General features: G+C 39.7%; 1 protein-coding gene across 1 annotated transcript; it reads left to right on the forward strand.

Annotated features, from left to right (window-relative positions):
• The first annotated feature begins 574 nt into the window (after positions 1-574).
• Positions 575-10,784, forward strand: LOC307138905 (leukocyte elastase inhibitor-like). Its single transcript, XM_079837599.1, has 6 exons — positions 575-919; positions 8,241-8,414; positions 8,501-8,618; positions 9,232-9,374; positions 9,461-9,628; positions 10,297-10,784. The coding sequence occupies exons 1-6, from the start codon at positions 752-754 to the stop codon at positions 10,714-10,716; spliced, it is 1,191 nt and encodes a 396-aa protein (XP_079693725.1). The 5' UTR covers positions 575-751; the 3' UTR covers positions 10,717-10,784.
• The last annotated feature ends 316 nt before the right edge of the window (positions 10,785-11,100 follow it).

The raw sequence follows: 11,100 nt of genomic DNA on the forward strand, positions 1-11,100 counted from the left end.
GGCTCAGCCTTCCTCTCTCATTCGGCATGAATCCATTCATGGCTGCGAATTTATTTCCTTTGTAAAAAAAGCTTTGTGTTCCCACTCTGTATTATTCACGTAAAACAGCATTACCATACAAAACACTGGGTTAGTAACGAAATTATAGTTTTGACGTAGAAAATGGTATTTATGCAAAGAGATATATTAAAATAAAAAGTGCACAACTCTTCTTAAGTGGAAGAAGCTACTTTTTTCCCTCACGTGCAACCTAGCGCGGATGAGTCATTATTTGGGTTACACAAATAACGAAATTATATAGTTTTTAAGTAGAAAATAGTATTTATGTAAAGAGATGGTAAAATACAGATATAGTAAATTATATATTTGTATTAATAAAAAAAACGACGATATCATCGTCCATCACAATGTTTTACTGTAAACATCGTCAACTGCCAATTTAGGAGACATCGCCCAACCCTAGTGATGTGTATCAGGGTCCCCTCTCTACTTCATTTTTTATTTCTTTGCATGATAATCGGCAGTTCTCTCGTCCCCCATCGCCCTCTGATGGACATCATATAATAATTTAGGTGACAACTTCTAGTTCAATGTCACACTGCATGTTACATGCTGATTGGCTTAAAGCCTGGGTGTTTTAGGGCAAGACAGAATTTACTAGAACGACACCAACCAGAGATTCATTCACTTCAGACACGCTGGCAAACTTCCTCATTTCTGCCGATTACTATTTCTTGTTCAGCTTGTGAACATGGAGCATTTGACTGCAGCAAACACACAGTTCTCTCTCAACCTGTTCAAGAAGATCAGCGGAGGAAACCCAACAGGAAATGTGTTCTACTCTCCTGTCAGCATCTCCTCGGCTCTGGCCATGGTGTCGCTCGGTGCAAGAGGAAACACAGAGGCTCAGATGATTAAGGTGATCTCACACTTCACTTTCTCTCACTGTAGTTATGTTTTATGGCCAGTTAAAACAAAAGGCATACATAAGCTGTGTCTCATTTAATTTAGTTTCGAAGGCTGCTTCCTCCGGAGGACACATCCTGTGAAGGATACGGTATATGAAGTGTCCTTAACCCTTTATAGGGCACTCATTGAAATACTTGGAAATATAAAATTTCAACCCTAGAGTGTTGTAATTATTACAAGACTTTTGAACTTTTGTGAAGAAAAAAAAATGTTGAAAATCAAGGTCAATGAAGTTACCATATATGGTTCCTCGCCAGTCTATGGTCATAAAAGTGTATATATAAAATATAAATACATAAAAACATGTATAAACTTCATAAAATATTTATTTAGGGAAAAAAGTTTTTTTTTATTTAGGAACATGTCTTCTTTTTCATGTCAAAGTCAACTACTTCTTCAATGAACTAGGGTAATTGGTTTTCCCAAAAAGTATATATATGTGACCTTTGGATTATCTGACCCGGGTTGTCGCACCCTTCATCAGCACACACACTCAGTTTGTAGATTATATTTGCATTTATTTCCTGCACACAGAGCAGTGGAAAAGAGAGAGAGAGATGATGAGTTCGGTAAAGATACAGCTCCTTTCACAGCAGTTCTCTCTAGCTCTGCTATTCTCAATATAACTCCATAATTTCTCCAGAAGAATTACATGCTCCTTAAACTTATTACATCTTTTTTCTTAAACATGTTGCTTTGTGATCGTATAAAACATTTTTAGTAAAACCATGAATTATAATTGTTACAAAACCTGGTTTACAACTCATTTACTGAACAATACAGAGTAAATTCTTAAACACTATGACAAAATTACCTGCACACAGAGCAGTGGAAAAGAGAGAGTGATGATGAGTTCGGTAAAGATACAGCTATTCAAAATATATTTCATCTCATTAGAACGCACATGGAAAAATGGCGCACATGGAAAGATCATAGAATTCATGAAAACAGGAATAAAGTATCAAAATACCTGTAATATAAACAGAAACATATACGGGAAATATATATTTAAATCTTTTAGTGTGGAGCTACAACAGAACCAACACACCCACAGCAGTTCTCTCTAGTTCTGCTGCAGATCTTACGCCAGAAGTGCTCGCGCTCATACACACACACACACACACACACACACACACACACACACACACACACACACACACACACACACACACACAGTGCTCTCGCGCTCGTACACACACACACATACACACACACACACACACACACACACACACACACACAGTGCTCTCGCGCTCGTACACACACACACACACAGCACACAGTGCTCTCGCACTTCTGGCGTTTGCGGAAGTGCTGCGCTTTCAGGGCTGTTGGACATTAGGCGTTTCTCAATGTCAAGGAAGGATCCTTGGAAGCCAGAATTCCGAGGATGCTACGTCATCGACGTCCGTCGAAGGGCTGTTCCAATGTCGAGGATCCTCGGAATTTCAACCAAGGTCTGAGTCCTTCGTTCGAAAAATATGCCATATACAGGAAAGGATGCATACGAGTAGACTTCGCGCACTTAGCGTTCTCAAATCACCCACAATCCTATGCGCGCAGCTTGCTATCTTGTTCAAAAAATACAAAATATTGGACGTTGGCGGAGTCAGAGTGTTAACGGGGCAATATACTTTCAAGTGTAAGTATTTACGTTACCAAACATTTGTTATAACCGTAGTAAATATAAGTAAAGTTTAACTTTTAAATGCCAGTACAAATCACAACCGTATTGATTATACAAATGACGTTATTGATGGCTAACGGACCTTTTCACTGACGTAATGAGGCTGACGCGCACTTGCAAGCCTGTTCCATTTACTTGTTCTCCGAATGCTAAAGAGGAGCCTCACCTAGCCTCTGAAGGAAGTGACTTGGAAGGACTAGTCCTACAGAGGAAGGATCCTTGACATTGAGAAACACCTATTGTGTTGTATTTGAGGTAAAAAATTATATAAATACTGTTCGGTTTATCACACAAACCGATCGTTTCGTGTCTTAAGACATTAATGTGTCGTCACGAGCCGCATGGATTAATTTGAAGTTGAAGTTGAAGTCGTGCATGTTTTTTTACCCTAATAGATTTAGTCACCATTGACATGCATTATATGACTGACACACAGCAACGGTTGAAGTTAAAAATCTCCGTTTGTGTTCTACTGAAGAAACAAAGACACCTACACCTTGGATGGCCTGGGGGTAAGCAGATAAATGTCAAACTTTCATTTTTGGGTGAACTATCCCTTTAAGTTTCCCACTGGATCACTGTATAATGTTATGCAAACCTGTGGCAACATTCAATGCACTATTGAGTACTAGTGTCCTAAATGTTATAATGCATTAAGTGAAAAATAGCACGATAAATACTGGTGGTACCCCTTATTTTAGCAGCAATGAGGCTCACCGTAAAAATAAACACCAATATATGCCATTTAAGTATAGTAAAAACTGTTATAAGGTCATAAAACTGACCAAAATGACATTTAATTATGTATGGCTTGATTATTTCAATAAATGGTTTACGTTTCCTACTGTACAATGTTATGCAACCATGATGCAACATTCAATGCACTATTAAATACTATTGTCCTAAAAAAAAAAAAAATACCCCAAGTATGGCTTACTAGGCGTATCGGGCGTATGTCTAAAAATGGACATTCTGTCACTTGCGCTAGTCTTACCTGAACGGGGCGTATGATCAAATATGATCACACCATTTTTCATGCCACAACGTTCACTAATTTCTAGAAATCCTACGCAAACAACATCTATCTCAACATTTAACACAACTACTCAACCATATAATGTGAGTTTCATTAACTTACCATTGTTCGTTTGATTGCGATTTCCGTATTTATGGGAGTAGGTAGGAGCGTAAATCCGTCATTCACAAATTCTGAAATGACGCTGAAGTTTAAAATGCCCCGGGCAAATCCTGATTGGTCAGATGCAATGGTGTCACGTATGGTGTGGTGTAGACTGATATCCGTTGATTGGCTGGGAGAAATCCATGTACTTATACAAGCTCATGGAGAGGCATGTAAACGCCATTGTGAATGTGCGATTAAGTTACCAAATATGGTTCTTCGCCCGATAAAGGGTTAATCAGAATTAAACGAGATGTCCTTCATAGGACACACAGGCAGGAAGTATCACGTTGCTATGCCAACACGTTCACAGCGGCGTTGCGCTCTCACACCAGTTATATGAATTAAAATTATGTATAACTTGAAAATGACTATGAAAAGTTTCTTGCCTTGACAGCAAAGTACTGTTCTAAACGTTTAAAAATCACTAAACACTTGTAATCCTGTTTACCACAACTATCAATTTGAGGTAGTAATGCAGAAAACAAAAACAAACTTGAAACTACTTACATTTAAAAACCACATCTTCGCTTGCATGTATATCTGCTGACGGCTGCATTTTTCAAATAATATTTTAAAAACATGATGGTTGTTAATGGCAACGCAAAGAATTGTGGGTTATCTGCAGCAGCGAAGGATACACCTCATGCACACTCTGAATTCCTGTAAAGTAGGTCACATTTGAAAGTTGCATTCGAAGTGTCCTAATTACTTTTCTGAAATGAGACAGCCTTGATGACGCATGCAGCCTTCAAATGCGACCTCCGGAAGACACAGCCTTTCAAAATGAGACACAGCTATAGGCTATATATGTCAGGGTTATGTTCAGTTTTATCTTCGTTTTCATTGTGTTTACTGTTTTCCTTTGACCTATAGTTTTCCTGTGTTTCATTGATTCATCCCATTCACCTGTTACCTTGTTCATTCGTTAGCTCCTTTGTTTGCCCCGTTTTCTTAAGCCCTTTGTACTGTGGAGGAGTTTAGGCAGTAGGGGAGAGCAGGGCACAACCTAACGCGGGGTTAGTTGTAACACACATGGTTTAAAACTTTCCACACATGCCAGGATGACGAAACTTAGTGTATTTACTAGTAGCCATAACAACATTATTTCGAGAGAAAAATGTGGCAAAATAAAAAAAGAAATCACTGAACATTTATTTAACCATAGCAAAAGTACATTTCTTAAGTACATTTTTCATCAGTTTTTTGTGTTTATTTAAAACTAGACAAATCTGATATTATTTTAATCTTATATCTTTTATTTAACAGTTGAGATCGTTCTTTAATGCTGATCTAACAGCAGAAGACACGAGCCGGGGTTAAATCCCAGTTGTGAAGGCGGGGAATGTTGTTACAATGAGCCCCTATTAGAACTATATTAATTCTATACTTTTATGAATTCTATTGAGAAACCATGAGAAAAATGTGAATAAAGATTGAGAGTCAATGTTCAGAAATAATTTATTATTATATGTTGAACTATGCTTTATAGCTGTTTTGCAGTGTGTTTGTTGTCAAACCCCAAAATTAGCATATTTTTAATTATAAAAACAAATGCAATTATTTTATTTGACAAAGTTAATAATTGTGGATTTACACAAACTAAGAAAGTCAAAAAGTGTTGTGCCCCACTTTCCCCTACTACCATCTGGTGAGCAGGAGCACTCATATGCTTAAGGCCTGTTTCAGGAGGGACAGGATGATGAATTATATTCTCGCGATAAATGCAGTTTATCCCTGGTTGATTATATTAACTATGTCATTGGGATAAAAGGTTCTGATTTTGTTCTTGAGGAAATTAATGAGGATATTACCCATCGTCATCCAGTCCCATCCCAAAAACGTTTGGGCAATCCAGCTAACCCCAAGCCTGCGTTCAAGCCCTCCACATACCTTACCATCAGGACCTCCTCTCCAGAGTCCGCTCCCGAGTACGATCCAGTGAGTGAAATCCCAGAGTCCGTTCCAGTGAGTGAAATCACGGATGGATGATGAATTATATTCTCGTGGTAAATGCAGTGTATCCCTGGTTGATTATATTAACTATGTCATTGGGATAAAAGGTTCAGATTTTGTTCTTGAGGAAATTAATGAGGACATTACCCGTCGTCATCCAGTCCCATCCCAAAAACGTTTGGGCAATCCAGCTAACCCCAAGCCTGCGTTCAAGCCCTCCACATGCCTTACCATCAGGACCTCCTCTCCAGAGTCCGCTCCCGAGTACGATCCAGTGAGTGAAATCCCAGAGTCTGATCCAGTGAGTGAAATCCCAGAGTCCGTTTCAGTGAGTGAAATCACGGAGTCCGATCCAGTGAGTGAAATCCCAGAGTCCGATCCAGTGAGTGAAATCCCAGAGTCCGTTCCAGTAAGTGAAATCCCAGAGTCCGTTCCAGTGAGTGAAATTCCAGAGTCCGTTCCAGTGAGTGAAATCCCAGAGTCCGATATAGTGAATGAAATCCCAGAGTTCGTTCCAGTGAGTGAAATCCCAGAGTCTGTTCCAGTGAGTGAAATCCCAGAGTCTGTTCCAGTGAGTGAAATCCCAGAGTCCGTTCCAGTGAGTGAAATCCCAGCGTCCATTTCAGTGAGTGAAATCCCAGCGTCCGTTCCAGTGAGCGAAATCCCAGCGTCCGTTTCAGTGAGTGAAGTTCCTGAGTCCGTTCCAGTGAGTAAAATCCCAAATTCCGTTCTAGTGAGTGAAATCCCAGAGTCCGTTCCAGTGAGTAAAATCCCAGAGTCCGTTCTAGTGAGTGAAATCCCAGAGTCCATTCCAGTGAGTGAATCCCAGCATCCGTTTCAGTGAGTGAAATCCCAGCATCCGTTTCAGTGAGTGAAATCCCAGCATCCGTTCCAGTGAGTGAAATCCCAGAGTCCGTTCCAGTGAGTGGAGTTCCCGAGTCCGTTTCAGTGAGTGAATCCCAGAGTCCGTTCCAGTGAGTGAAATCCCAGCGTCCGTTTCAGTGAGTGAAATCCCAGCGTCCGTTCCAGTGAGCGAAATCCCAGCGTCCGTTTCAGTGAGTGAAGTTCCCGAGTCCGTTCCAGTGAGTAAAATCCCAGAGTCCATTCTAGTGAGTGAAATCCCAGAGTCTGTTCCAGTGAGTGAATCCCAGAGTCCGTTCCAGTGAGTAAAATCCCAGCATCCGTTTCAGTGAGTGAAATCCCAGCATCCGTTCCAGTGAGTGAAATCCCAGAGTCCGTTCCAGTGAGTGAAATCCCAGAGTCCGTTCCAGTGAGTGAAATCCCAGAGTCCATTCCAGTGAGTGAATCCCAGAGTCCATTCCAGTGAGTGAATCCCAGAGTCCGTTCCAGTGAGTGAAATCCTAGCGTCCGTTCCAGTGAGTGAAGTTCCCGAGTCCCTTTCAGTGAGTGAAGTTCCCGAGTCCGTTTCAGTGAGTGAAGGTCCTGAGTCCGTTCCTGAAAGTTCACTGCACTCATTAGCTCCTTTGCTTTTTGTACTTAAGCCCTCAGTTTTAGTCAGTTTGTTGTCCTGTATTGTTTATCGTAGGCATGCACCAAATCCAGATTTTTGGGGTTCAGCCAAATACAGAATCTACTGGTTAAGATTCTGCCGAATCCGAAACGGAACACCGAATCCTACTCCCATCCTCAGTCCATTATCACAGTAAACACATTAATGAAGTAAACAACGTCCACAGTTTCATTTTATTTTATTTTAACTGTATAAAAAAAAAAAAGAATAGGCAACATTATGCCAGGATGACTGTCAGTCCTTTGCTGTACCTGAAGTTGCTGCATTTTGGCTGCTGTCTTTAGATTCCCTCATGCACAACTCGTATTCTTTCAGATGTTTCATACGCAAATGTTTTAACAGTGGCGATGTTGTGTATTGTTTAGGGTCCTTGCCACAACGAGACAAATCGGCATTGCAAATTGAACATGTAGCTTGACTTGAATCGCCTTCTTTTGACTGAAAGGACTGCCAAACAACATGTTTTCTGTTCACAAGTTCCACTTTCACTTTCTCACAGCTACTGCATTCGAAAGGTCGACCCTAGTAAACACTTTCCCGTAATCAACGGCGGCATCATTACGTCGGCCAGCGTAGCGCGCGTATTGCAAGCTTAGGGTTCGGTGCGGCGGAAAAACATTCTAAGGTTCGGCAGAAACCAAACCCCGTCAAAAAGCCCAATATTTGGCCGAATCCGAATCTTGGATTCAGTGCATCTCTAGTTTATCGTCTATGATTTTCCTAGATTTTCTCCTCTTTAGTGTTGATTTATTAGATTAAAGTCTGTTCAAGTATTTCCAACCGTGACAATATGTGTTTGATGCAACATCATGTTCAGAATTTCAAACTATTATATTCAGTATTTTAAGACTATACGTTGAATTTATCAGAATAGTGAGATTATCTTTATTAATTCTACCCACAATAATGCTGTGTAGGGATTGGGCTTTAAAGGCCCTAGCAAATCCCTCTCCGTGACTGCAGAACATCATGTGGACGAAATTCATTCCAGCTTCAAGAAGTTTATGAGTGAGCTGAACAAACCAGGAGTCCCGTATGTGTTGAGTCTTGCCAACCTCCTCTACGGAGAGCAATCCTACCAGTTTGTTGAGGTAAGACTCGGTTTATTCACTGGATGTTCTGGAAATGTTCTCAGCTCTAATATCATTTGCACCTCAATCGGTTTGCTGTGTAACAGAAATTCCTCAATGACGCAAAAATATACTATGAATCCGGACTGGAGAAGGTGGACTTCCAGACCAAATCAGAGGCTGCCCGTGTCAACATCAACAAATGGGTGGAGGAAAAAACACAAGGTGAAATCCAGCAATAACTTATTCTTTGCGTTTTTTGCTGCTTTTTAAGTTCAGCAAAATGGTTTATCAAGGGTCATGTTCAGGTTTATGGGTTCATGAGTTGAGCTATAAAGTTCTTTGGAGGTTAAAGTTTTGACTTTAATGCACTTTTTATTTGGCCACTAAGTTTAAAATTCCATTAGAACTTTGAGACATACGCTTTAATAGTGGGTTTTTTTTATTATTATTTATACTTAAGTAACAATATAGTTTTCACACTTGCATATAATCAGATAATCCTATAGTATAAAATATGCATGTGTGGCGTGCTGTCCAAGGAGAGGGCTCCGAGTTTGGAATTTGGCCTGAACCAAGAGCACTCCCACCTATCCCTGGCTGGGATGGGAATTATCAATAGTAGGGAGTTGGGGTAGAGGATAAAAATGCTGGAAAATGGAACAAAGGTAAGATGGCTTTGTATATAAACCTCCTCTCGCGCTGATTGGGTAGATTATCTGAACATGCTCTTCTCGAACTTGATAAAATATAATTTAGAGATTTAATTAATTCATTAGGCCTAAGAGAATCAATTTAAATCACTGCTCAAAGTGGACCATGTCCATTTGTATTTTAGAGAAGATCAAGGACTTGCTGCCACAGGGAGCCATTGATGCGATGACGAAACTGGTCTTGGTGAATGCCATCTACTTCAAGGGAAAGTGGGAGAAGAAATTCCTAAAGGAAGCCACCAAAGATGGGCAGTTTAAACTGAACAAGGTGAGATTTCATGCTCTTTTTAAAAAATATTTTTAACAGTCTTGAAAAGAGAAATTCTTAAGTGTTTTTTCACTGATGTTTGGCAGAATCAAACTAAACCAGTGAAGATGATGCATCAAATGGAGCACTTTCCTCTAGCCTCAATCCCAAGCATGAACAGTCAGATTCTGGAGCTGCCGTATGTCGGGAAGAATCTCAGTATGTTGATCATCCTTCCTAATAAGATTAAAGACAGCACCAATGGCCTTCAGAAGGTGAGACTGCACAGATTGATAGTTTTTACAAAAAGGAATTTTTGTAAAAACGTCCACCTTCAGCTCATGGTTCACATGTCTTTTTATATGAAGTACTTACATATAAAACATAACATTATGTTTTAAAACTACAGAGCTTTGATCGCAAAACGAAGCATTTAAATATCAACTTACTAAGACATACTATTGGCAGATATAGAGTGGCGACATATATTTACATGCATTTTATGTCAATAGTCTGTTATACTGTTATAAATATCTCATTGATTTACATTTCAAGATATCAGAATTTATTTTTTTTGGTTATATAAATAAACTGTGAAAAAACTTTAGCTGTTTTTCCTCCATATTCTCATATACTTTTTAACCATAAACACCTGATGTGTCAAATATGATACTCGACACATATGCATTGCACTTTTTAGAAGCAACTTTTTTTGTTTATTTTTTTTAAATGTTTTGTCTATATTTTAATAAACTGTTCCATTTAAATGAATCAGGTTTTCCAGGGTTAATACTGCATACATCTAAGCTATTGAAGAGGAGGTGTATTTATGACTTATGATCCAAACACAAAAAAATAAATAATCGTCACATCACTGATGCTGTACAAACAGACCCCAGTTTATGCAAATAGATATATTAACATGTCTCTCTTTATTATCCAGCTTGAAAAGGCACTGACCTACGAGAAGCTCATGGAGTGGACCGAACCAGAAGCCATGCGCCAACAAGAGGTTCAAGTGTCTCTGCCCAGATTCAAGATGGAGGAAAAATATGACATGAAGACTCTTCTGATCAGCATGGGAATGGAGGATGTTTTTGACGAGAAGAAGGTGAACCTTTCAGGCATGACCTCCACCAAAGACCTGGTGGTGTCAAAGGTGATTCATAAAGCCTTTGTTGAAGTCAACGAGGAAGGAACCGAAGCGGCTGCAGCCACGGCCGTTGTCGAGGAAAAAAAAGGATTTCCCTCACGCTACCGCTCACGCCTGGAAATCTTTAACGCAGACCACCCGTTCCTGTTCTTCATCCGGCATAATCCCTCCAATGTCATTCTGTTTAATGGACGCTTCTGTTCTCCTTGAAGATAGTGATGATAATAATACTAGATGACTGTGTTCCTCTGATAAATAAAATCACTAGTAAATCGTTCAGTGAAATTGTCTGTGTGCATTTACTTTAACAGAGTCATTTAAAGGGGTGGTAAAACACATTCTTTTGAAGGCTTGATTGTGTTTGTGGGGTTCACTGTAACATGTGTTCATGCTTCGTTTTTTAAAAATTGCATTATTTTTCATATATTTTACCTTTATTCTACACTGCTCTGTCCCTCCTTGTAAAAACGGTCTGATGGTTTCCGGGTTCTATGAAGCCGGTCCCTTAAAAATACGCAATGGGCTCAGATTGGTTAGCTGGCCCAGTGTGTTGTGATTCGCTAACCGCCTAGTGCACGTTTGTCGGAAACGTCA

Source organism: Gobio gobio (assembly GCF_949357685.1).
Source record: "Gobio gobio genome assembly, chromosome: 15".
NCBI classification, from domain to species: Eukaryota; Metazoa; Chordata; class Actinopteri; order Cypriniformes; family Gobionidae; genus Gobio; species Gobio gobio.

What these genes read in the sequence shown, in the direction of transcription:
- LOC307138905 (XM_079837599.1), top strand. Translation starts at nt 752, where the DNA reads ATGGAGCATTTGACTGCAGCAAACACACAGTTCTCTCTCAACCTGTTC. An exon ending in CAGAGGCTCAGATGATTAAG is followed by an intron (nt 920 to 8,240) that starts GTGATCTCACAC and finishes AATGCTGTGTAG; the next exon opens with GGATTGGGCTTTAAAGGCCC. An exon ending in GGTGGAGGAAAAAACACAAG is followed by an intron (nt 8,619 to 9,231) that starts GTGAAATCCAGC and finishes TTTGTATTTTAG; the next exon opens with AGAAGATCAAGGACTTGCTG.